The sequence below is a fragment of the Pangasianodon hypophthalmus genome, chromosome 26 (assembly GCF_027358585.1).
Source record: "Pangasianodon hypophthalmus isolate fPanHyp1 chromosome 26, fPanHyp1.pri, whole genome shotgun sequence".
In the NCBI taxonomy this organism is placed as follows: Eukaryota; Metazoa; Chordata; class Actinopteri; order Siluriformes; family Pangasiidae; genus Pangasianodon; species Pangasianodon hypophthalmus.
The window spans coordinates 4,579,964-4,607,799 of NC_069735.1; the positions used below are offsets into that span (position 1 = coordinate 4,579,964).

A 27,836-nucleotide genomic window follows, 5' to 3' on the forward strand; every position below is an offset into this window, starting at 1 on the left:
AGTGAGCCACTGCTTGGTACACCAAATGCAGTAAATAATAAAACTTTTAATAATAAAACATATGATATCTTCTCCTTTTTGGTGTGCTAGTGCTATTGCATTATAATGGAAATTTTTCATGTTGCGGTAAGGTATGTGTATTGGAATGATACGTAGGCAGTAGTCTTACAATCAGATGCTCCGGATATAAGAGTCTGCAGTTAGGTGTATGTCTGTGCGCTGTTCATTAGTCCAAGAGGAATAACCAGTTCATAACAAGGAATAACACATGACAGATGGTGCTCTTATACCAAAAAAAAATACATTAAATTTATTAATGTAGGAAAATTCATCCATTTTAAGGGATTATAGTTAGCTTTAATGTTGTGGAATGTCCAAGAGACAAGTTAGTTCCTGTTCTCACTTATGTTATAACTATGATAAACAGTCATTCCCTCACCAGCTTCTCTCTCTCTCTCTCTCTCTCTCTCTCTCACTCTCTCTCTGTCCTGAAGACTTTCCTGCGCTGATAAAGTGACCGTATGACCGTATTTTAACAGGGATGTGTAGGCTTTTTATATCCACTGTATTTAAAAACCCAGCTGCCCCAGTGGCCAGAGTATTCTGATAGTCTGGTACGTTGTATCATACAGCTGAGTGCCAGATGCTTGAGATGTCTTAACAGCCCAGAGACAGAATACATCTAGAGCATATAGGTAAAGGGCACATATTTTCACATGGCAAGTTCACAGAGACATTAACATCTTACAGTATAATTTCATCATACTGAGTATTTTAGTAGTATATTATACTTACCCAAAATGGCCAAAAGTAAATGGACACCTGACCATCACACCCATATGTGGGCCTTCCTCAGACTGTTGCCACAAAGTTGGAATCACACAGTTGTATAGGATCTCTTTCTATGCTGTAGCATTACAATTTGCTTCCACTTGAACTAAGGGGCGCAAACCTGTTCCAATAGAAGAACTCGAGAGGTCTGCACAGAGCCCGCAACCCCACTGAACACCTCTGGGATGACCACATTGGCGTCCAAAAGTCTGAGACCACTCAAGAAAATGCTTCTATTTTGCATTCTTTTCTAATTTAATACAATTTTCATTACAGTTATATTATTGACAACAACTTGAGTGAACTTTAGTTCACTCAACTTTAGAATCTTTTCTTACATATTTACATGAATTTCAGACTTTCTTAGTATTTGGTATTTCCCTGACACAAGGCTCCACGAGTTTGTGCAAAACCTTATGATCCATTTTCTAAGAACAAATCCATCACAATCTCTTCTGAACACATGCTTCAGTAGAAGAGATCAGGCATGAGGAAAATCTGACCTTTTTTTAACCATACTTTTAAGTATAATACACTACCAAAATACTCAGTTAACATGGTCAATATTACAAATTTGCTTACACTTTAATAGGGACCTAGAAATAATGCAGAATCTTGAATATTAAATATTCAAGATATTGAGCATTTACTTTCTTTGGTTTAAATATTTCAAAATTCTTAAACCTTCTGTTTATTTATAATTTTAAATGGAAAAAAAAAACATTTTTTCAGTGTGGTCTCAGACTTTTGGACCACACTTTGCATACGTTATAGGAAATAAGCACCAGGTGTAACATGCCACAGAAAAAGTCCACAGGGTCATTTAAAGGTTATTTAAAACTCCTAGTGAAAAAGTTCTTCATACTGAGCTTTTTGATAGATTATACTTAGTTTCATACTCATTTCTCAGATGTTTGAGATGTTTTGAGAATGATGAGACAACGGTGTAGAAACCTATAAGAACTGAGTATAAGATATGAGCAAATTGTATTGACAGTCTGGCTTGTGTTAGTGGTATTAGAGCGCTTCATGCGCCATCTACCGGCGGGATACCACAACTACAGGACCTTTTCATTTCTCCTAATGACGTGATCGTTTTCTCGTAATAACGGTAGTTTTTTCACGTCATGACGGGATCATTTCACGTAATGACAGATTTTTATAAAGCAGTAAACCGATATTTTTCGGTTATAACGATATACTGATAGGGATTTTTCTTTCATGTGCAATAACACAGTGCTTCAGTAGCTATAATATACCTGTCACCTTATCACCTGTGTCGGGACTCTAGCTACTCCATAGTCTTTAAAACGATTTTATAATATTGTATTCTGTATTTTATGTATTATAGTGTTTAATAAAGTCTGTTTTTAGAAAGGACTTCATGAAGGCAGCAGGTAGAACTGACAGCTGGGTCCTGTTTCTGTTCCTGTCGCAGCCTCACGTGCTGTGTAATTCCGCTTAAACTTGTTTTTTTTTTTTTTTTTTTAATTTGCGGAAGTTTGTAACCGGCAATGACATCATTTTATACATTCCGTCAAATCTTTTTTTTTTTTTTTTTTTTTTTTTTTTTTTGGAATAGCTGGAACGCAGACCAGACGCAATTCAAGAGTGTTTTATAGCGGAAGCTTTAACCGCTATTCCTCACGTCGGATTTTTTTTTTTCTTTTTTTTGTCATAATAAAAAAAACAAAAACAAATAATAATAATAATAATAATAATAATAATAATAGGTCATCCTGTTGAGTGTTACAGCACCGACTTGATGCGGAAACGCAGGTTGAAACGCGGATGTTGTGGCGCCTGAAGGCAACTGGAGCGCGCGCGCCACATTTCCACTCAGATTAAAATTTCGCAGCGCTTATGGGCGTAGTGACAACAATGCGCTTTTCAGACGACATTGTGACATGGTGACATTGCGATAGGTCGTATCGGAGGGTGGAGAGTAATCTCACAGTGAGCTCACTTGGAAAGGGTGACCTGAATATTTCTCTGGAATCGTATCGACGGCTAGAAACACTATGAACGGCGCTAGAGGCTTCCTGCGACTGCGACGCTATTATTCCAGTGGTCTAAGAGTCACATATCACAGGACGCTGGACAGAATCGAGCTTATGCTTCCACCCAAACTGAGACCTCTGTACAACCACCCAGCAGGTAACCCCATATTATACATACAGATTTGCAAAGAAGAAGGGACTATAGAGTGCCAAAGAGATCATATCATCCCTGAGAGGTGGTGCAGAATAAAAAAAGGAGCACTGTAAGAAGATATGAGCTGTGTGCTGTAGAAAATATTTGGATGACCTTGATCAAACGGTGCTCGTGGTCACCTGTTAAACATGCTGCAATCTACTGCACTGCCATGAGCAAATATGTGGAAACCATGTACGAAAGCAAAGATTTGAGAAGATAACAGAAGATAGCCAATTCTCTCTGATGGCAGGAGCTGCATCTTTCTACAGTCTTTCAAAATCAGTTGAAATAACAACAGTTTTAACTAGAAGGTCACAATGAAGACTGAGGAATGTTGATAGTACAACACAAGACTGTGTGGGTTTAATGCATCATACAGGCAGCCATGATATGCCTCATTTGGGCTAAATACTTCATAGTTAGTTACATTGTTGGTAGTTACCTTCTGAGCTCACACAGGCTTTGTAACAACTTGACAATGACTTGATTATTTTGCCTTGTCTATGCCTATTTTTGTGTTACATACATGAATATATATAACAATAACAAAATGGTGCCCATCAGCACCCGGAAATAACACTAAACAAATAACATATCTGTTCGTGCAATACTATCCAGTATTTTATTATTTTTTTTATTTAAAAATTATTTTAAAAAAGTTTTTTTAAGTGTGGATCAGCGCACGCTAATGCCGTAAGAGAAAATGTGATGCATTTTAGACATTAAATAATTGATGTATGACCTATATCTCCTGCATAACATTGAAATTCTGTGGTTTCTATGTGCTGTCACGTGGCTATAAACGTGTAAATTACGTGCGTAGCTTCTACAATTTGCTCATGTTTGGCTGTGCTGTGTTTTGTAAAACTTGGCATTTTTCTGTCCTTTTAGTGTTGTATGTTCTTGCTCTATTCTTAGACGTTTAAAAACTTTTTAGCTAACTGCAACCAGATTGTTCTGCTGGTGAGACTTACTAGTACTTTGCATGTACTTTGTTGGTGGCCTAAAATGTGGTGACTGCCTATTGACCTATGCTCACTAAAAAGTTAAACAGTCACTTAAATATAATAAAAACTCCTGTCAGTCTCCAATTAATCCGACTCTTCCAATATCACTTATATCATAAAGGAAAAATACAGTCAACAGACTAACAAGTTGAAATTCTTTGAATAATCTTGCACATCTGGGTTAACATGCTAAATGTTCACCTCTGATGTAATGAATCAATATGTGTGTAAGAGGTCAGGCTTAAAACCCTGGGCCTCCCGCTGTACCTACTGTCTTAGCACCAAGCTCTCATCCATGGCTTCCCAACACTTATGGCATAATAAATCTTCATGCACTTCCTATACAGACCAAAAAATCAGTAAATATGTTATTATTCAAATTCTATAGAGCTACACTAAGTTTTTTTGCTGCTGTGTTTTTTTTTTCCCTGTTTTTCTAGGACCAAAGACAGTTTTCTTCTGGGCACCTGTTTTTAAATGGGTGAGATAACTTCTTATTTAATCTGCTCTCTCTCTCTCTCTCTCTCTCTCTCTCTCTCTCAAACTCGAACTCGAACTCGAAATGAATATCCAGTCTATAAACTACTCACCAGAATGCCTGACCAAATTTTGGCAGCTAATCTGACAGATAGCTATTTTGGTAGTGACTTATCTGTGCTTATTCATCTGTCAGTTGTCTCATCCTCAGCGAACTGGCTGGTTTATGACTTCTGTGAAGCATCTTATCTTAGAAAATCAGGAATTACAACAAAAAAGTGATACAGTAAATAAAACCAAAAATATACACTTATTGTTCATCCCACTGATGGTGATAGTCAGTCAGTAAATGTGACCTTAACCATTACAAGAGAAACTGCAATGTTAATATGAAGAACCGAAGATATTTTTATACAAAATATATGTATTTCACCCCATTAAAGGCACATTACATTGATCCTCATTTTAAAATTGTGATGTGAGCAGTATTTCATATAAAACTATGACTCACTATGATCCTATACATCACTATGTATGATTCACTATTTATCCAGTAATATCTTGTAAAAAATGAAGTACATTACTAATGTATTGAGTAAAGTTTTATAGTATGTTATGATTTGAGCAGCAGTTGGAATATTTTAACCAAACCCAGATCATTACTTCGGTAATGAACTCCTCGGTGTTCATGATGCTGTAACAAACTCTGGGGCATTCCAGGAACAGGTCTATTTATATCGAGATCACATGATATTTTAGTTGCACACAGGTGTATTCCATTCATCGAATTATGTGACCTCTGATGGCAGCTAGCTGCTCCAGAACTAATTCAGGAGTTTCACAACAATGGGGGTGAATACGTATGCAATCGCACGCTTTTTCCATTTTTTTATTTGTAAATAATTTTTGCAAACTATATTCATTAATGACCAATTAAATATATTTCAGTTCTCAAGTTCTAGCACTACAAAATGTAGAAAGTTTCAAGGGGATTCTTATAAAAGACATTGATTGTTATGTTATTTAGCTTTTCTTGCACACAGTAACTTCAGTATTGCTCCAGCTACTTTCCCTTCCAAAAGTATTGGAACAGCAAGACCAATTCTTTGCTGTACACTGAAGACATTTGGGTTAGAGAGCAAAATATGAATATGATCTGACGATAGAGGAGAATTTCAGCTTTCATCTCCTGATATTTACATATAGATGTGTTAAACAACTTAGAACATGGCACTGACATCACCAAACTGTTGCATTATTCTTTTATGAAGCTTTTAGTGCAGCTTCTTTCATTTCACTTCCTTCAGTCTCCTCTTCAGGAGGTGAAATGCATGTTCAACTGGGTTAAAGTCTGGTGATTGATTTGGCCTCCACTTTTTTAACTTGATGACATCCTTTGCTGTGTTGGCAGTGTGTTTTGGGTCATTGTCTTGCTACATGGTAGAAGTTCCTCACAATTAGATTGGATGCATTTCTCTGCAGACAGAATGTTTCTGTAGGCATCTGAATTCTTTTTACTGCGTCCATCATGAGTTAGATAAACAGTAAAGTTTAGAGAGCCTGTTCCAGAAGCAGCCATGCAAGCCCAAGCCATGACACTACCTCCACCGTGCTTGACTGATGAGCTCATGTTTTGGATCATGAGCAGATCCTTTCTTTCTCCACACCTTGGCCTTTTCCATCACTTTGGTAGAGGTTAATCTTGGCTCCTTTTATGGCTCATCTCTGTATTTCTTACCTCAGATGACTGGTTTGTATCTTGTAGTATGGCCTCTATATTTCTGCTTTCAAAGTCTTCTTTGAATAGTGGATTGTGATACTTTCACCCCTGCCCTGTGGAGGTTGTTTGTGATGTCGCTGACAGTTGTTTTTGAGTTTTTCTTCACAGCTCTCACAATGCTTCTGTCATCGACTGCTGTTGTTTTCCCTGGTTCTGTTCAGTGTCTGGTTATTAGTACACTACTAGTTTCTTTCTTTCTCTGGACATTCCAGGTTGTTTTATTGGCTATGCCCAATGCTTGTGCAATGGTTCTGATCAATTTTCCCTCTTTTCTCACCTTCAAAATGGCTATCTTTTCTCCCATGGACAGCTCTCTGGTCCTCATGGTCTTCATGTTGGTTTATCCTTTTTACATGTAGTCTTCACAGGCAAAATCCAGGGCTCAAACCAAGAGTAGATATTAATTGTTTAAACCTGGGCAACAAGAAACACCTGTTAATCACATCTTCCAATATTTATAATATTTTATATATATATATATAGATCACTTGAAAAGTGGGTTCAAACAAAATGTGCAATATTCTAAGTTTTTTTTAACACATCTAGATGTAAATATAAGGAAATGAAAGCTGAAATTCTGATATTTCTCATATTCTCATGTTCCTCTTTTGATCTCAAACCCAAATATCTTCAGTGTATAGCAAAAACAAAAGAATTGGCCTTGCCATTCCAATTTCTTTCTGAGGGGACTGTGTGACTAAATCTAAATCTGCTGCTAATAATCACATGATTTTGAGTAATGTTCATACGGTACTGTGCAAAAGTCTTAGGCACCCTATTTTTTAGTACAACCTTTGTTATAGATTTTTAATTTATGACTTCTACATTATTGTTTCAGTACAAAAACATTTTAGATTTCCAAACATTAGTTTTCCAGCACAAAATTAAATGCTACAGAAAAATGTTCTTTGCATGTGCCTAAGACTTTTGCACAGTACTGTATATTATGTTAAAATGCTCCTTTGCTCAAAACTAACTTACTGCATATAGTTTTAATAGTTGGTGTCCTGTTTTAATCTGTACTGCACTACTGATATCTATGAATTTTCTGTAAGTCCAGGAACTTGAATGAGAAATGCCACTCTGCTTAGTTACACTGTATTGCCAAATGTTTGTGGACACTTGACCATCACACCCATATCTGGTCTTTCCCAAAACTGTTGCCATAAAGTTGGAAGCACAGAGTTGTCTAGAATATCTTTCTAAAATTTCCGTTCACTGGAACTAAGGGGCCCAAACCTGTTCCAGCATGACAATGCCCCTGTGCACAAAGCAAGGTCCATGAACACAAGGTTTGCCAAAGTTGGTGTGGAAGAACTTGGCCTACACAGAGCCCTGACCTCAACCCCACTGAACACCTTTGGGATGAATTGGAATGCCGACTGCATCCAAGGTTTTCTCACCCAACATCAGCGCCTGACCTCACTAATGCTTTTGTGGTTGAACGGGCAAATCCTCACAGCTACGCTCCAAAATCTAGTGGAAAGCCTTCCCAGAAGATTGGAGGCTATTATAACAGAAAAAGGGGGATTAAATCTGGAATGGGATGTTCAAAAAATACATATGGGCGTGATGGTCAGCTGTTCCCAACGTTTGGCCATATAGTGTACTTCCATAGTCATTTCCTGTTAAGGCCTTGATTCCTCCCGTCTCTTCCTCTTCTCTCTCTCACCTTCATCTCTCTGCAGGGCTTGGTTGTTGCAGGTTTTTCTGATCTGACACGTCCACCAGAAAAGCTGAGTGTCTCCCAATCAGGTGTCATCACAGCCACAGGTAGTGGATCAAGAAAATGTGCTCTGGAAGTTGAGGTTTGGCATGCCTAGGAGGTTTCACTTTCTCATTTCAGGGCGTATGTGTCCTCATCTATGAGCAGAAATAGTAACAGAAACAGTGCTGTAGTTTTTTCTTTTTTTTAAAAAAATTATTGTTATTATAGTTTAACTACACTTTATATCAGTTTAGGGTCATAGAGTATACATGACATACTTATGTGGCCAAAAAAGAAATTGAACAAAATCCTCAGATTAAACAGATAAAATATTCTCTGAATGATGGCCGCAGAGAACGTAGTTACAGTGACTACCATAGTGTGGATCTATTCGGATATCTTCAAGAGGTAATAGCTGGATTGTGCATCAGTTCGGGATTTTCGGTGCATTCCTTTGACAGTGTCGTCTCTGGAATACGTCAGCAACACACTGGCATTTGTACCAGGGGGTTTCCATGGCAAAATTTGTGACAGGAAGGTTTGACGAAAAATTTCTGGACATTTCATGGCAAATTTTCCAGCAAAGATTTGTTATTATAATCCTCAAGGGCTTATGATTTATGACACTGTATTTTAAAGCCATGAAAACCTGTGAAGTTGCATGCAAAATATTTTAAAAAATGACCTAATGATTCTGTTCTAGGCTTCATTTGGTCACGGTACTGCTTGGTGATCATTCCTAAGAACTGGGCACTCTTTGCAGTAAACTTCTTCTTGGGCTTATGTGGAAGCACACAACTCCTGAGAATCTGGAGGTAAGTGTGCATGCATTACGATATCTCCTGTACGTTCTATACTTTTCTGTTGCTAACATGTATTCTTATGAAACGCAAATTCGTTTGGCTAGGGTACATTTGTATTTAAATTTTGATTTTATTGAGACTTTAGTTTGTTATTATATGTTTTCATGAATAATATTAACCTATGCCTAAAAAACTAAAATAAGCAAATGGGCACACATGAAAATAAATCTTTTTGGGGGGCTGTTTTGGGCAAAAAAATAGTTTGTGAAAATAAAAAAAATATTTGCCACAAATGCTTAAAATGTTATTAAACATCAGATTATTATTATTATTATTATTATTATTAATATAAAAACATTGCTTACAGTATGTTTAGTTAAGGCTAATAAAAAATATCTTATATGTTTATCAAAGTAGACTAGTCTAAAAACTACTGGTTCTGAGATTTATTTATTTAATTAATTTATTTTTAAAGGCTTGGTCATTCAAAAAAAAATATTACACTGATCGGACAAACATTAAAACCTCTGACAGGTGAAGTGAATAACATTGATTATTTCTTTATAATGGCACCCGTGAAGGGGTGGGATATATTAGGCAGCAAATGAACAGTCCGTTCTTGAGGGTGATGTGTTGGAAGCAGGAAAAATGGGCAAGCGTAAGGAGTGACTTTGACAAGGGCCAGATTGTGAGGGCTAGACGGCTGGATCAGAGCATCTCCAAAACGACAGGTCCTGTGGTGTGTTCCTGGTGTGCAGTAGTTAGTACCTACGAAAAGTGCAGGACAGGAAAAGGAAGGACAGCTGGTGAACCGGCAACAGGGTCTTGGGCGCCCAAGGCTCACTGATGCACGGAGAGAGTGAAGGCTAGTCCATCTGGTCCGATCCCACAGAAGAGCTACAGTAGCACAAATTGCTGATAAAGTTAATACTGGCTATGATAGAAAGGTGTCAGAACACAAGGTGCATCACAGCTTGCTGACTACAGGGCTACTTAGCTGCAGACCGGTCAGAGTGCATATGCTGACCCCTTTCCACCACTGAAAGCGCCTACAATGGGCACATGAGCACGTGACCATGAAGCAATGGAAGATGGTGGCCTGGTCTGATGACCAGGATGCTCTGTGGAAAGAAGGCAAGCCAGTGGAGGCAGTGTGATGCTCTGGGCAATGTTCTTCTGGGAAACCTTGGGTCCTGGAATACACATTGTTGCAGACAAAGTACACCCCTTCATAGTAACAGTATTACTTTCTGCAGGATAATGCGCCCTTCCACACTGCAAAAAATGTTTAGGAATGGTTTGAGGAACATGACAAGGAGTTCAGGGTGTTGTCTGGGCCTCCAGATTCCCCAGATCTCAGTCCAGTCGATCATCTGTGGGATGTGCTGGACAAACAAGTCCTATCCATGGAGGTCCCACCTCACAACATATAGAACATAAAGAATCTGCTGCTAACGTCCAGGTGCCAGATACCACAAGCTTCAGAGGTCTTCTGGAGTCCATGCCTTGATGGGTCAGAGCTGTTTTGGTGGCACAAGGGGGACCTACACAATATTAGGCAGGTGGTTTTGATGTTATGGTTGATCGGTTTAAGCCACTCCCTAATGTCATGGCATGAAAATCCTCATTGTGTTGTCCCACTATATTGAATTGCCCTGTAGTGTCTCTGAATACATCAGCATGCATCAATATACCAGAGATAATTATAGTTAGCTCCTCAATTTTTGGCACCTTTTGTGAATATGGGTAAAAATTATATATAAAGATGTCTCAGTGGTTAATTTGCTTAATCTCAGGCTGAAAATATGAGGGGAAAAAAACTTAAAATAAATATGAGGCGACACAGATGCAGATTTCGCTTAGTCAATCATTAACATACAGTACAATGCGATGAAAGTGTGTTGACCTACGCCTTTTTAGCCAGTTGCTAAACAAATAACTACACACCTATATACTGCCCATATACACAGTTAGGAAAAAAAAAATCAGCTGTAATAAACCTGCTGGCAAGAGGACGCAACTGTCGGGAGGATGGAGAGGGAAACATGTCCCCAAGGATCACAGCTTTGCGGAGGATGGTAGGTTTAAAGGTTGGATAAAGGTTTATTTTCTTAGAACAAATTTGCTACAAGTTTTTTCTCCATATTTTCAGTGTGACATTAAGCTAATTAACCACAAAGATATTTTTTCTTAACTTTTTTTCAAGGCAAATATGTGTCCCTTTTCCAATGCTTGAGTTCTTTGGGCTAGTTTCAAGTCTTTTGTGTGGATATTGAGATGTATTTGGGCTGCAAATTTTGATGAAATCTGGCAACCCTGGTTAACCATATTAGCTCTACAGGTAACTGCTAGACTGTTGTCGACTGCTATTACAGAGTTACTCTAGAAATTTACTAGATAATAGCCTATTGCAAAAGTCAAATGTGAAAGCCTCTTAAATTTGTTTGAGGTGATGTATATGTCTTTTACACGAGTTAAAAATGGACATTTGGGACACAGCATCTGTTTACCTTTCAATACATTAAACAGTTCCACTAACATTATGGCAGTTTTTGTTTCCTTTTTAGTAAATACTAATATCAGTCCTAAACACGTGATGCAATCGGTTCCTTATTTCAATACACCTTTGCACCTTAAATGACATTTCGCCTGCAGAGGGTATTCATTATTCTTTTTATTCTCTCTAGTAATGTTTTATTTGGATAGTCCACTGTACACACTCTATAACCATTCAACAAACCGTCTATAAAGTGTCAACAACTGACATATAAAGTCATTCTAAACAATATTTAAACAGTTTATGGATGTTAAAGGTTAGTAGATCATCTAAATATATTTGACACTTATGCTATGTTGTTGTTTCAGCACAGATTCTGAGAATCAGTTGATAGGCTGAAATAGTATCAGTTGGTTCCAGCCTTGGTACCATGCTCAAGTTGCTTAATAATAAGGGGCTAAAAGTAAAATGTAATACTGAATATACAGTTGCCTACCTCCAGATAAGGGATTAAAACCCTTTGGATCATTATAATTGAGCTATTCAAATTATTCTTTGTTTTTTGACCAGGCCAAAAAGAAGCTTAACCTCAAAGGTATAACACAAAAGGATGTCTAATGGCTGGGGAAAGGAGATGAGCAAACAAGCAACAAGCAAAAAATAAGTTTTTAAGGGAAGAGGTTGAAGATTGAGTGTGAGGTTATTTTGTCCTTCGGTCCTTGCATTGGCGTAGGTGTACTGTGCCTCCTGGTTTGAGGCTTCAGAGCAGGATCTTACCTATGGGGCGGCAGCCAACTACTAAGCTCTCTGAAATTAAGTTGCAGCAGCAATCCCCCACAAATGACACTCTTTCTTATTCACCAGCCCTGCCTTATTAGAGTTTACTTTCACATTGGCATATTATTAGTATTCGACCATGTACTTATTTTTTATTTCTTTTGGGTGGGAGGGTGCTATCCAGGTTGATGGTGATGGTGACCCTTGTAAACCTGTCATGTGAACTGCAGCAAGACACCAGCAGTCATTATTTTCTTTTAAATGCATTTCAAAAGATTAAACTGATATTACCACCTGCTTGGAAATCTTACATCCTGTTTGGAACACCTGTTCAACCAGATCCTGAGAAAGGGTGAATTACCCACAACCTGCCTGGTTCTTAATGACAGTCTTGGTTTTTCAGCTCATTTGGACAAAACAGGCAACACTATGTCATTTTCTTTGACTTCTAAAGTGCATTTAACACTCTATACTTAGAGAGAAGATAAGGAGGATGCAGGTGGCCACTACCATAAGATCATTAGATCATCCTAGTTCACATCCTAGATCACTAATTTCCTGACATCCAGACCGCGGTTTGTGTATTTGTGAAACTGTCCGACCAGACGGTGAGCAGCACGGGGGCTCCAGATGGGACGGTCCTCTCCATTTGTGTTCACACTGTACAACTCAAATTTCTAGTACAACTCGATGATACTTTAAAGGTGGAAATGGTTCAGCTAGAAGTTCTTTCCCCCATCTGTACTAACAAAAATGAAAGCAAGTACAAGTTTCTTTGTGCAAAGGGAATAATTGGCCAGTTTAGTGCTTCACACAGATTCAAACTGACAAAATATATTAAAATTAAAAAATGATAAATAAATAAATAAATGAATGAATGAATGAATGAATGAATGTACAGGCGCCCTCTACAGGCACAATATCACATCTGCAATTTATTTTAGAACAGCAAATTCTGTTCTTGAATTGAAGGAATAAATTTGAATTTTTTTTATCAAGACTTTCTGTAAAGCTACTTTCTGACATATAAATAAAATTGAATTGAAATTCAAATAAGAAGCTGCAAATAAGAAACCAACTCCAGTCTTCTTCTGAACGCTGACTGTATGAAAGTTAAAGAGCCTGTGTTAGATGAGAAACCTGGATTAAACTAGCTAGATACAGCAAACAAACTACTGGGTTACAGCATTAGTATTTCTTTCAAATCAACTAAGCTATATTTTGCAGTAGCTACTGACTGGTTGTCTTGCATTCTGACATCTTAACTCAGTTTTTAGCCTTGTCAGTCATGGACAGTCACTTGGACAGGGGTTCCCAAACTTTTTGGGCAAACAACCCCAAATGTACATGAATTATCTGTAACCCCGAAGCCTTGAGCGCCCTATTTTTTTTTTTTTAATTCCAGATTTAGAATATAAGACTACTGTAACATAAGTGCACCAAAGAAATATTCCTTGCACTGACATTCACTAGATGGCACTTCAGAGCCAAAACATGCCTGTCCGTCAGGTTTCAAAGTGGAACTGTAAAATGTTTAGTGACTTTAAACACAAGCTCTGTCTTTCTTAAAACTTTCCACCACCTTCGTGATTGTTGTCACGGCTATGTCTAAGATCGAAAACTCAGACCTTACATTCAAAAGTATTTATTAAACTAGAAAATCCAGGAAACTGGTACACAAAACAGACCTTTTGATAGGTTTGAAGGCTATATAAGAGGTTTTTAAAATTCAAACACTACTGGTAATAGGAAAACCGGTCAGTATTAATACTCAATAACGGTCTAGAGCAGTACATTATATGATTTGAGACATAATGCAAGTTTGTTTAGGTAGATGGACAAGGAAATTTGTCCATTTTAAATGAAGAACTGTGCTAGTACAAAAAAACACAAAAGAGGAGATTGTGAGTTTCGTGACCCCTAGTTTGGGAATCCTTGCTCTAAGACTATATATACTATAGTTACATATGACTTTTTGTCAAATTTAACAACCAACATCAATCAAAAATTATATATTCAACTGTGAAACTACTATGCAAATCTACTAAAGTATGCAAAATACTAACATAAAATCATGTTAGATTTAGTACTTACAAATATTTTTTTAAGGTGTAACTTTAATAGAATGTTAATCTATGTAGCCAGGTATGCATTTACCTTTATTTAGAGATGACTGTCTCTGTCATAGGTACAATCAGCAGTTAAAGCAGAAAGAAGATGAAGTGCAACAGTCCTGAAGCTGAAAGGAACACAGTTTACTGGATACCATCATGAATTCAGTGAAACAGTGTGAAAAACTAAAGGGAGAGAGATTTATAACAATGTATATGGTTTATTGGTTTTTATTTCTTATTGCAAATGTCAAGAATCCATATGTTACATCATTACATCATTAACTGCCAAGAAAAGCAAAAAACAGAATGTATCAAATGTCATGTATAACGTCTTCAGTGACAGTAGCAGTGCCACAAACACCCTAAAGAATTCTTAATAAACTGCTTAATTTCATTCAAATATGTGTGTGCATGTATGTAATTTACTTTTCATATACATAAATAGGGACATTATAATCCAATTGCATTATAAGAATTTCTAGTTATCACTCCCTGCTGTACCTAGCCGTATCACTCTCTCCAAATGTGCATGCTAACCTAAACATCTACATGTCCGAAAGAAAAAAAAAAACACTGAAATATTAGTATGAAGAAGAATCTAAGATGAAGTGCTGAATGAATGCAGCTTCTAATACAACTGGCTGCAATTTTACAGAAAATGTCGGACCACGTTTCAACTACAATGCACAGCAGTGGTTGGCTCTTAACACAATATGGGCTACCACAGCTCTCTGTTTACTGTTGTAGTTTGCTACTCTGATGGTGAATCACTGGCTAAGAGGAAAAAAAGATGACCTGAGATCACTGATTGGTCATTTTTGGTGTTTGACTGATTAGCTTTTTATGACTCCTAAACTTTATGCAAAAATGTGTGAAAATTCTAAATGCTAACAATCACTATTACAATCCCAAAAAAATGAAGTAAGTATGAATCAGTTTTTACTCAATTATAAGCCAGAGAAAACTAAAGCTGATAGCAAGACTTGGCCCACCAACTAATGATACACATAAAAGCGTATAATGTATCCAAAATATCCTGAAATCTAAATATGAGGAAATATAACTATGGTGCTGAGATAAGTTGTAAAGTTGTATAGAAAGTCCTCAGTGACAACTTGTTTGATTTTGCTTAGCCTAATCATTAAATTATTGGATTTATTGAGGTAATTTACTGCTGTTTTTTCCCCCTCTTTCGGCTGCTACCTTTCGGGGTTACCACAGCAGATCACCCGGCCACATATTTTGATTCTGGAACAAGTTTTACACCGGATGTCCTTCCTGATGCAACCCTCCCCATTTCCAGGCTCGGGACCGGCACTGAGAGTGCACTGGCTCGTGCAACCGTCCAATGGCTGGGGTTATTTCCCTGACCAGAAATAAAACCCGGACAGCGGCAATGAGAGCTAGTCCACCATGGAACCATTGAGGTAATTTACAGCACCAGAGCAAATTTAGACTCCAGGCATAAAGATGTGGAAACTATTAACATAGGCTTACAACGTACAGCAGAGGCACCGATTTAGATATCTGCCAGTGGGCGCCCCTAATAATCAACTTTCTACTATACCCGTAGCCTATATGACTTTTTGTCATAAGAAAATTAAGCAATAAAAGCATTATCACACTGTTGTAATGAATAACATCACGGCTGTGATTATCTGCGGCTTTTTGACTACGGCCAAATCACATTTCAGTACACCAGCACTCTCACGCATGCGAAATTGCTTAAATGAGCTGTATCCAAATTGCACATACACTATACACTCGATATGTAATGGTGGAAACCTCTAAACTGGAACAATCAGCTAAAAAAAAAAAAAACAGTCAAAAACAATCACACTAAAATGCAGTCATTTAACCATAAATACTTACACCCAGCTACTATTGTAATTAACTAGGGTATTATAATAATTATTAACATAAGGTTAGGCCCAGACTCACTCACCAATGTAGGCGTTAGCTGTTTAGGACCAAAGCATTTCTCAGTGCATCTGCGTACTTGCTAAAGTAGGAGCAGTTAAAACATTAACACCAGCATTGGCGCTGCTGACAATGCTAACCGCAGCTAACCCCAGCAGGATTTTATAAAATACATTGTCTTTCAATCCACCATAAGCAATCCAGGGAATTTAGTTTTCCAGCTAGTTTAATATGTTCACCCCTAGTTCTTTTGGTTCTCTGCTGCTAACTTCACTGTTCGTTCTGTTTCTTCTGAGGTTTCTGTTTTTTTAATGGCAAATTTGTCCATTTTTCATATGGACAGCTGGAGTTTGCTAATAGCTGCACTTTTGCAGTTAATGTGAAAGCACTTTCAATTAGATGATGAGGTCTGAATCTCTAACTAGTCACATAATGTACAGTTCTGTAATGCCAAATTGCAGAGAAAAAAAACTGTCCACAATTGCAGTAGAGAATGCACTAAACAGAGTAAAAGGCAATTAAATCCAAAAAGCAATCCAAAAGACAGTTATTCAAAAAAACACTGTGATATCCAAGCTAATAGCAGAAATTAACCCAGAGCCTCCAATCATACAGTCATGGGAAAAAGAAAGTACAACTTCCTTCATTTCTATGTTTTTTTTTAAATCAGGGCCTAAATAACAATCATACGGTCCTCACTAACTTCTGAATGGCTAAAGAAGAAAAATATGAAGGTGTTGGAATGGCCAGGTCAAAGTCCAGACCTCAACCCCATTGAGATGGTGTGGCGGGATCTTAAGAGAGCTGTGCATAAACGAATACCCTCAAACATCAATGAACTGAAGCAATGTTGTAAAGAAGAGCGGGCCAAAATTTATCCAGAATGATGTGAGAGACTGATAAACTCCATTTATTTCAACTTATAGTTGCTAAACCTGGTTCTACATGTTACTGAATTATAGGGTGTACTTATTTTTTCCCACCTGGGTTCTGAATGTTGGTTTACATTTTGGGAAAAATGACTACATATTATACACCTGTTGTTCAGTTCAATTCAATTTTATTTGTACAGCACTTTTAACAATGGACATTGTCATAAAGCAGCTTTACAGAAATATGTAAATTCTGGATGGAAATTTTAAATCTATAAATTTATCTCTAATGAGCGAGCCAGAGGCTACGGTGGCAAGGAAAAACTCCCTGAGATGATATGAGGAAGAAAGCTTGAGAGGAATCAGACTCAAAAGGGAACCCATCCTCATCTGGGTGACACCAAGTGCAAGTGTAAATAATTTTTCCATCTATACAACGGATATAAAAACACACCCCTGTTAAAACATAATGTTTTTGTGATGTAAAAAATGAAACAAAGATAAATAATGTCAGAACGTTTCCACCTTTTTTGTAAAAACTATAACCTGTACAATGCCATTGAAAACCAAACTGACACATTTCAGAGGAAAAAAGACCAAAAATAAAAAAAAAACTTAGCATCACTTATTTGCATAAGCGTGCACACCCCTGAACTAATACTTAGTTGAAAAACCCTTTGATTTTACTACAGTACTCAGTCTGTTTGGATAAGAGTCTTGGCACATCTTAACTTGGGAATACTTTCCCACTCTTCTTTGCAAAAATATTCCAGATCTATCAAATTGTGAGGGCATGGCTCTCTTCAGGTTCCCCCACAGATTTTCTATAGGATTTTGTTGATTTGGATGTGTGCTTTAGATCATTGCCATGCTGAAAGGGGAACGTCCTCTTCATCTTCAATTTTCTAGAAGATGCCGAAAGGTTCTGTGCCAAAATTGACTGGTACTTGGAGCTATTCAAGATTCCCTCCACCTTCACTAAAGCCCCAGTTCCAGCTGAAGAAAAGCAGACACAAAGTATGATGCTGCCACCACCATGCTTCACCGTGGGTATGGTGATCTTTTGCTGATGTGCTGTGTTGTTTTGCGCCAAATATACCTTTCACAATTATGGCCAAAAAGTTCAATATTGGTCTTGTCAGCTCAATACCTTTGAACAATGAGATCCCATTAATGCTTTGTAAGCTATTTGGGGCCCATGGCTCTTGCAGTAGGATGCAACCAAGAAGATTTCAGAAAAATCCTACAAGAGCAGCTGAGATTTATTTGGAGTTAATCAGAGTCACTTTAGTGTCACTGAAGTCACTTCTTTTTTTCTCTGAAATGTGTCACTTTAGTTCTCAATGGCATTGTGTAGGTTGTAATTTTTACATTAAAGGTGGAAATGTTTTGATATGATTTGTCTTTGTTTCATTTGGAGCTTATGAACATAAGCATCAGAGTTATTTCATTATAGTTTCAATATGAAGTCTATTTTGCTGAAGTTAGCAACTGTTCCTTGATGGAGACTTGAGCGCAAAACTGTTCGTAGCAATTGCAGTCCTAAGGCTATCATAGCAATTGCAATCCTAAGCCATCTTCATGGTTTCTAAGTGGTGCCATCCACAGTCATCTCACTGATCTTTAGGCAGTCCATGTACCGTCCTCAGCAGCGAGTCATTTAGGTGATGACAACTCCAACCAGAAGTAGGGCATTAAGATGGATCAGGCAGGTCCAGAGAGCAGGAAGGGTCAGGATCACAGGTATCACAGGAGTAGCGTGTGTAGCTCAACAGAGAGAGAGAGAGAGAGAGATTTTTGATTTTACTTTACTTTTTGAATTGCCTTATTGGAACAAAGCATCTTCAACCATTTATATCATTTTACAATGACAGAATGAATGAAGAATTTAGATTAGCTCTCTTACAAAGACAAGTTCTTCATCAACAACAGAACACAGAGCATTATCACAACACCACTGGGTTTCCAAAGCGTTAATCATATTCATTAGTTTATAAAAATGAAAGTCAATCAAAATTCTTGACTTAACCATATTTTTAAAAACTGATACAACATCTTGTCCTGATTTCTCCTCTATTTTATTCCTCCTGGTAATATAAATGGCATATTTTGCTTGTCCCACAACAAAATTGAAAATATGACATCTCAACTTTTGCTTTGGACTATAAAAAAACCCAGGAATAAAATTTTTCTTTGTATTGATCTAATTCCTAGAAGGGCAGCAACCTTTTCAGAATTTTGTATATCACATTGTTCTATCCACTGACATTTAAAGAAATCCCAAATTCTAAATAAACTTTCCATTAAATTTCAACCTTTTATGATCCATTAAAAACAAAGCTAAATCCAGTCCCATATCACCCACTTTTCTTAAAATACTTAGTGCCAACGGTCTCCACACAAGTGGATAAGGTCCCATTAAAAGTTTCTGGGTATATTGGAGACGATAGGTGGCTCCTTTGCTGGCGAGATTAACTAGACCTTGGCCTCCTTCCTCCTTGGGCAAAAACAGGATGCTTTGCAGAGTCCAATGATATTTATCCCAAAAAAGTCCACCAGTTCTGTCTGAATATTTGCAAGAAGTCCATTTGGGGGTTCTACCCAAGCAAGTCTATGCCATAGTGAAGATACCACAAGATTCTTATTAATTATAAGAATACTCCCTCCTAGTACAAGTATTTCTGTCTTGTCAGAATTAAGTAGAAGGCAGTTAATAAGCATCCAGTGTCTAATGTCCTTTAAACAATCTTCAACTTTATTAAGCTGGTGTCTCTAATCTGGCTTTGCTGAAACATATAACTCTGTATCATCAGCATAACAGTGGAAGCTCATACCATGTTTATGAATAATTTTACCCAGAGGTAGTATATATAAAGAAAAAAAGCAGTGGGGGCTAAAACAGAACCTTGTGGAACACCAAACTTTACCTTAGTATGCATAGAGAAGTCACCCTTTACATCTACAAACTGTAACGATCAGTCAAATAAGACCTGAGCCATTCCCTTAACTCCACCAACATTTTCTAGTCTATCAAAGAGACTAGTATGATCAGTGGTGTCAAAAACTGCACTAAGGTCAAGCAACACAAGCAAGGAGACACAACCGTGATCAGAGGCCAGCAGTCTCTGTGCTATGATGAGGCCTAAATCATGACTATTTTATTTTATTACTTCTAAGCAGGTATGAGCACAGCTGCTGTGCTACAACCTTTTCTAGGATCTTGGAGATACAGTCATCTCTGAAAGTATTGGAACAGCAAGGGAGTTCTCTTGTTTTTGCTATACATTGAAGACATTTGGTTTTGAGATCAAAAGATGAATATGAGATTATATATCAGAATTTCAGCTTTCATTTCTTGATATTTACGTGTAGGCCTACCTTAGTCAAAGATTTGTTGATATTATTTTAGACAGATCCGGTGAAAGTAAAAAATACAAAAAAAGAAAATGATAGCACAGAATTATTGATGAAAACAGAAAAAAGCAGTATAGTCAAACGCCGACACAGGCAAGAAACTCCTGGCAAACGATTCGAAAATAGGAACCATGTCACTGATCTGTTGTGTATTTTGTTGTCACCTTTGAGGTGAGGTTATTTGTTTGTTTATAGAAGTTGGTGAGGACCACACAATTGTTATTAAGGCTCTGATAAATAAAAACATAGCATTGAAGGAGGGTATACTTTCTTTTTTCCCCCATGACTCTAACACTGTAATATCAGAGCTCAGCTCAAACATCTCTGAACTGCACAAAGATATGGAAAAAAAATCCTGTTAATTATATTTATTGTTCTTAAAAATGAAAAAGGAGGTCAAACACGAAGAACTGAAAACATGAAGTGATTGATACTAAAAACATAAACTGTAAACTTGCAATGCAGTATTTAACTGATAATAACTTAGCATATAAATTTCAGGGCACATTTCTAGTAGACACTTTATTATGTACTTCTTCTTCCCTATCACTCTAGGAAACAGATCACATGCATGAGCTTCCTATTAAAACCTTGGGGACCTCCTGAAAGCTTTCTGATTGATTGGCTTAGGGGAGGCTTCTATCCATGCAGGCTATATAGTTGGGCTACAGTCGAGTCAAAGTGCACTTATATACTGGTTTTTTACTTGGGTAAATGTAAATGTTAATGAGTGTAACTATAAGGTAAGCCATGTTAACATTTTTTTGAGGAGGCTGAGTCTCTATCGATGTAGTCATGTCCTGGGTTGTTCACAAGAACATATAAGGTATACCTGCACTTTTTAAAAATAAAGTGATGATGTTTTCTGTAGGCAGACACTTTCTCCTTTTGCCAGTCTCATGGGAACACACTGTACTCTTGCCTGAGGTCCTGGCTATTGTGGTGTCCTAGCTGATCCAATTGCAGTGCCTGCTATGTGCATTTATAGTCACTATCCAGATACTGATATCCCTCTTACAGATTAATATAAGGTATAAATGGGCCCTACATGTGCTAACATGCATGTTTCAATAGCCATGTGCAATATAGTGAAGTTAACTACAATGACAAATTTATTATAAGGTAAAGGGCTTAAAATATATTATATCAGTCTATTATTCATACATGTAGTGCTAAACTGTTGTTACCTATATATGAATACTTATATTTATGTTACGCTTATAGCAATAACTGATATGCAGGGCGTGCTTGAACATACCTGCTTGAAGCTGTATAATTGGCTTATCTTCTATATGGTCATATGGTACAATACATATATGTGTGCCAATGACAATTACAGATTGTTTTGTTGGTTTGTTTATTTGAGAACATGATGCTCATTTTTGGGCATTAGTGATCTCCAAGGTGCAGATAATCTGCCTGAGCAACGGCTGGCAGTTCCTGTTTCCCCAGCAACACAAGTGGTACATGACCAGTCATCTCATGTCTCAAGGTCAAATGTAATAATGCTACAGCAGCACTTTTAGTTCAACACACACACACACACACACACACACACACACACACACACACACACACGCACACCGTGTCCTGACAGAGCTGATCAATGTTTAAAGTGTCTGGCTGTGATGATAAAGGAGTTACCTTAGTAAGTGTGAGTAAGAGTTAATGTGTGAGAGCTTTTGAGTCAAAATCTAGGAAGTTCCAAAAATAGCAAGTTCTGTGATGTCATCATGACTGCTCAGCACTATTTGTAGTGCTGGGGATGAATATAATGCATCAGTGTATGAATGTTTAAAACAAATAGATGTTTCATTAATACGAGTATCCTCTTATGGTGAAAAATAATATTTTATAAGCATTTTCATCTTGAGTTGAGCATCTAGATGATTATGTACAGTGAGGGGCAATAAGTATTCAGACACTATTAAAAAATGTAATATATATATATATATATATATATATATATATATATATATATAAAAAATTAACAACATTAGTACTTTGTTGCAAAAGCTGTTACAGCTTTGAGATGTCTAGCAGCACTGTGGTTGGATTTTCATCTGTTCCCTTTGGCAAATTGTCTTCAATTGCCCAAGATTATGAGGTTCCCTCTGATAGACTCGCAGTTTCAAAATCCTCTATAACATTTCACTGAGACTCAAGTTGGGAGATTGGCTAGGCCCTCTTGAGGTACTTTGGCAGTATGATTGGGGGTCATTGCCTCGTTGATCTTCTCCATCCATCGTCTATCCATTTTCTCCCCAGATTGAGTTTCTTGGCTGATAAGATTAAAAACTTCCTTTATGTCCCAGTACATCGCTCCATTCATGTTCCCTTCAGTGATGTATAATGTCAGTATCGCCTGCAGAGAAGCAATCCCGTGTGATGCTTCGACCTCCGTACTTCACTGTGGGTATAGTGTTCTTGGGCTCATATGCGTTTGTTCTCCAAACATGACAAACTGAATTACTGCCAAAGTGTCTGACTGTTCCAAAGAGTTAAGATTTGTCTAAACGCTTTTAAATGTACATCTCTGTGCTTTTCTTTTATCAGAGGAGTTTTGTGTAGGGTGTAGGAACAGAGACGATTGTGAAGTTTATTGCTTATCGTTCTTTGTGTAACTGTTGTTTCTGATGCTTTCAGGTCGTCCTGCAACTCTTTTCGTTTGACTGCTCGCTTCTCTCTTACCTTCCTTATCACTGCTCTGAGAACATATTGTGAAATCTTGCACGGTGTGTATGACAAAGTAATAGAAATATGACACTCAGTACTGAAAAGAAAAAAGTTAGCATAATTTGTTTTGTCATTGATAATGAATTTGCTGTAAATGTATACAGTTAGTATATGCAGGTTGTCCAAGATTTTCCTCCATTCAGCAAACCAAGCCTTTAGCTGAGATTACCAAAAAAAAAAAAAGGTATATAGGTATTCCATGTATATATACCTGCTAATGGGCAGTGGTGGCTCAACAGTTAAGGCTCTGGGTTACTGATCAAAAGGTCAGGGCTTCAAGCCCCAGCACCACCAAGCCACCACTGTTGGGCCCTTGAGCAAGGCCCTTAACCCTCTCTGCTCCCTAACATGGCTGATCCTACGCTCTGACCCCAGCTTCCTAACAAGCTGGGATATGCAAAGAATATGCTGGGATATGCTGTAATGTATATGTGCTGTAATGTATATGTGACAAAGCTTTACCCATCTGTAGAGCGGGAAACCATAACCATAGGGAATAAGAGAATAAAAGTATAAGGTTACATGGGTGAATAAGACGTGAAATGACAATGAGTATTGATACTGACACCGATATCTGCCTTGGCAAAATCAAGCATGTAAGTCCTGCATCCTGTATGCTTCCACTTGGAAAGTGTTTAATGTTTAAATGTAGTGTTAAATGTTCAAAGGTTTTGACAAAGAATTCAGAATTAGCAGTACCTTAATATGACTATAGGTACAGACAAGTGATGAAGGAAAAAACCAACACAGATTTTTTAGTAAGGTTGTACCACCAGCCTCCAGAACAGCTTCAGTGAACCTTGGCATAGGTTCTATATATCTCTGGAAATGTACTGGAGGTATGAACGCCATTCTTCGACAAGATATTCCCTCAATATCAATGATTTTGGTGGAGAGCACTGTCTAATACGCCACTCCAAAATCTCCCATAGGTGTTCAAGTGGGTGGCTGTGAAGGCCATAGCATATGATTTACATCATTTTCATACTCATCAAACAGTTTTATACTCATCAAACAGCCCTTTCCCACCACCATCCACGGAGCTTTACATTTCAATCACATCTTGATTGCTTCATTTCAAATCCATTGTGGTGATGTACAGACCCAAAATTACAAAAATTGTGTCACTGTCCAAATACTTACAGACCTGACTGTATATGTACGCAAGTGGATTATACAGCAAAGTATCAAATCCCAGCTTTAAGTGCTTCCATTCCCTAAAAATGTGTGTCTGTTATAAATGAGAGAGGGAGGATATAGACAAAGCAATTTCTGCACCATGAGAACACGAGAGAGCTCATTCAATCAGCTTATTGCCACCCTTATAGGGAAAGTTACACTTACTGGAAAAAAGAAAAGAAAAGAAAAGAAAAAACAGGATATGCTGTGATCAGCTTTTACTTCTGAAAGATTTCAAAAGTAGTGATTGAACAGACTGTCACGGATTTCTCCCACGCGTTGAGTGCTGCAAGCAGAGGCGCTCAGGGCGCATAACAGCCGGCATGTGTCCTTATTGCTTGCAACTGTTTTCTGTTTAACATTTGATTAGTTTGCATATTTAAACCCCCGTGTGTCTTTGTCCTGTGCAAAGTAATGTTCGAGCCTTCAAGCCTTCTGTTTCATGTTGTTATAGTTCATGTCACTGACGTAGTTCCATTTTCTTGTTTGTGTATTTTGATTATCCCAATTATCATGGTTTGTAAATCGCCTGTCCCTCACCTGTTTCCTCTTTCTGTCCTTGATTCACGTTTTGGATTTTTCTGCCTGACTTTCTAATAAAATGCCTTTTCCTGCAATTTCATCCATCTCTATGTACTATTCGTGACAGATTACTTCGCCATTAACATGGATGCAGCAGGAAGGCGAGAGGGGTGTTATGCAGAGATGACCATGCATTTGATTCTGTGAAATTCCCACAGTGGTTTGACATCAACACCCCGGCCCCCTTCGACAGCACTGAAAGCCTTCTGAAAGGATTCTTGCTAGAAGCCCGAAGAGGAGCAGTATCTGAGTTTCTTGTGGGCGGAGCTTCTGGTCGCCAAAGGAACCATGGGCCTAGGAAGCGTAGCAGAATTCATATGTCTCCTGAGAGTGAGTTACTGGAAGGCTGATTTTAACTTTGATTTAGAACATTTTTTAGGGAGGGCCAGCCTGTCAGCCGAACCCAGAGCTCCTGCCAGAGGCCGACAGGGCGACCAGTTCCTGCTTGAGGCTGACAGCACAGCCTCCCATATCCTGCTCCTGCTGACGGCACGGCTTCCCACTCCCTGCTTCTTCCTGAGGCTGATGGCGTGGACTCCCACTCCCTGCTTCTTCCTGAGGCTGATGGCGTGGACTCCCACTCCCTGCTTCTTCCTGAGGCTGACGGTGTGGACTCCCACTCCCTGCTTCTTCCTGAGGCTGACAGTGTAGCCTCCCAAGTCCTGCTCATGCCAGAGGCCGATGGTGCAGCCTCCCAAGTCCTGCTCCAGACCCCGGCAAGTTCGTCCCAGGGCTGTTACCAGATCCCAGCAAGAATGTTGTCGACCCACCACCTGCTTCCCGCTAATATGCCTCATGTCTGCTCTCCGGCTCCTCTAGAGGAAGACAATATGATAACCAGTGCCTACCTCAGGACTTTGGGTGTTGCCTGGACCTTTTACCCGGAGAGGCCAGACCGCGGGGGGAGCGTTTGAAGGTGCTTCGGGAGAAGTGCCCTTGGCGGGGGGGAACTGTCATGGATTTCCCCCTCATGCCGAGCACTGCAAGCAGAGGCGCTCAGTGCGTATAACAGCCAGCAGTGCTACGGTACACACTTCAGTGTTTTCATATGTGTTTACATTGCCATATGTGTGTTTTTTTAATCATGTCCTTTCTCCGCCCTTGAATTTTCATTGGTCATTTCCATCATGTGTCCTTTTTGCTTGCACATGTTTTCAGTTTAACCTTTGATTAGGTTGCATATTTAAACCTCCATGTTTCTTTGTCCTGTGCAAAGTAATGTTCAGTGTTTAGCTGACTGACTTTGCTGAATATTTTGTTTCATGTTATTACTCCAAGTCACTGACCTAGTTCCATTTTCTTTGGGCTTTCATCTCCTTTAGGGTTTTACTATAATGTTTAGCCAGCCCATCTAGTTGTTTATGGTTACTTATTGTATGTATTGAAGGCAGATTTGGTTATCAGAAAGGGTTTTTTTGATGGTAATGATATCCTTTGGAAGCCTGGTCACTTGACATGCCTCAGTCAGCTCAACTGGCACCATAAAAACCTTCCATTGATGGCAAGGTATACCTGTTTCATCACATTTAATAATTAACAAGTAGAAATGAGACATTTAATAAATACTGGATAATGCAGATGGTATCTATGTATTTGTGGGTCCTTTTGCTTAACAAATATCTTTGCTCTTTTTGTTGGTTTATTTCATCTGTAGGTTGAGGATTTGCGGAGATTATAATTAGAAATTTTGTACCTAAAACATGCTAAACTGTATAATACAGGACTGGATCAGAGTAACAGGAATGTTCCTTTTTTTGTAACAATTGTACTAATATTTTTGAGATTGCTAATATACCTCTTCATGAAATGCAGTGCAAAGAAGCAACCAGGAGAGATAGCTATTGTGCAGTTTGGGAATGATATTTAATAAGAGCATATGTTCTTTCCACTGAGGAAAATATAAAGGACATAACGAAGACCATTAAAGCACAAGACGTTGTAAATGCATTCCCCCCTTAATGTCTGCAAATGCTATATATAGTATATTATGCAGCACTATGATTTATGAAACCTTCCCTCTGCAGGAAAACCTGAGATGACCTTGATCACGTGCAGCCTTGTGAACTAGTGTTCTTACTACAAAGTCAACCTTCACTGGTTTCCCTCTTATCTGTGCATCCACTGTAGCTTCAAAGACACTGTTCCAAACATATTCATGAAATTCAGAAAGAGGGGTTTTATGTAAATTTTGAAGGAACTAGTCCTTACATTACACACAACCATTCCAACACAGTAAATTATTTTTTGGGGTTTATGGGGTTTTACAGTCAGACAATATACGGACATACCAGAAAATGTGTTACTTTTACCTTCAGGATTACATATGTCCTTCTTTGAACAATGATTTGTCTTCAAGAATAGGTTGCCTAAAAGTGAAAAAGTTGCTACTTTCAAACATACTTAAGTATTAAAAAGTAAATATTTTGAACTGACGAAATTAAGATAATGTAATTTTTTTCATGTGAAGACTAACTTTTATTACATCTTACACTGTAATAAGCAAGTATGCCGTTGCATCTACATCGTGTCTGTAAGTTGGCTTGTCATATGCATGACCAATGCTAAATAATCTGCTGTTCAACAGTCTATTATTGAATTAATCAGAAATAAAATATCCTGTAAATAACCAATGTTTACCATTATCTTGAATTTGACTTGCTGCCTAGCCAATTATGTTAGCTACTGGAATTGAAAACAGGCCATCTTAGTTAAATATAGCCACACTTACTTCAACATGCTTTTCCAAAGTAGATGGAGTTCATGCCTTCTGGGGAGGACACCTCATTTTATATGAGTCTTTGCTTACTCCAGCATACTGAAACATTTTACAGATATAGGGCCTTAGGTCCAACACTGCAGACCGGTAGCATATCCATATTCAGACCCACATGGATAGCTATAGCATTAACTATGTTGTGTACCATGAGAAGGTAACCTCAGATG

The 27,836-nt window shown here is 38.0% G+C and overlaps 1 protein-coding gene across 1 annotated transcript; it reads left to right on the forward strand.

Moving 5' to 3' along the window:
- Positions 1-2,521: 2,521 nt before the first annotated feature.
- On the forward strand, positions 2,522-14,590 carry mpc2a (mitochondrial pyruvate carrier 2a). The gene is made up of 5 exons (XM_026928776.3): positions 2,522-2,988; positions 4,475-4,515; positions 7,980-8,064; positions 8,703-8,814; positions 14,265-14,590. Exons 1-5 carry the CDS (start codon positions 2,853-2,855, stop codon positions 14,311-14,313), a joined length of 423 nt encoding a protein of 140 aa, XP_026784577.1. The 5' UTR covers positions 2,522-2,852; the 3' UTR covers positions 14,314-14,590.
- Positions 14,591-27,836: the final 13,246 nt, after the last annotated feature.

Excerpts from the sequence above, each read along its gene's own strand:
- mpc2a (XM_026928776.3), top strand. The coding sequence starts at position 2,853 with ATGAACGGCGCTAGAGGCTTCCTGCGACTGCGACGCTATTATTCCAGT. Across the intron at positions 2,989-4,474 it reads TCTGTACAACCACCCAGCAG|GACCAAAGACAGTTTTCTTC; the intron begins GTAACCCCATAT and ends CTGTTTTTCTAG. Across the intron at positions 8,815-14,264 it reads CAACTCCTGAGAATCTGGAG|GTACAATCAGCAGTTAAAGC; the intron begins GTAAGTGTGCAT and ends TCTCTGTCATAG.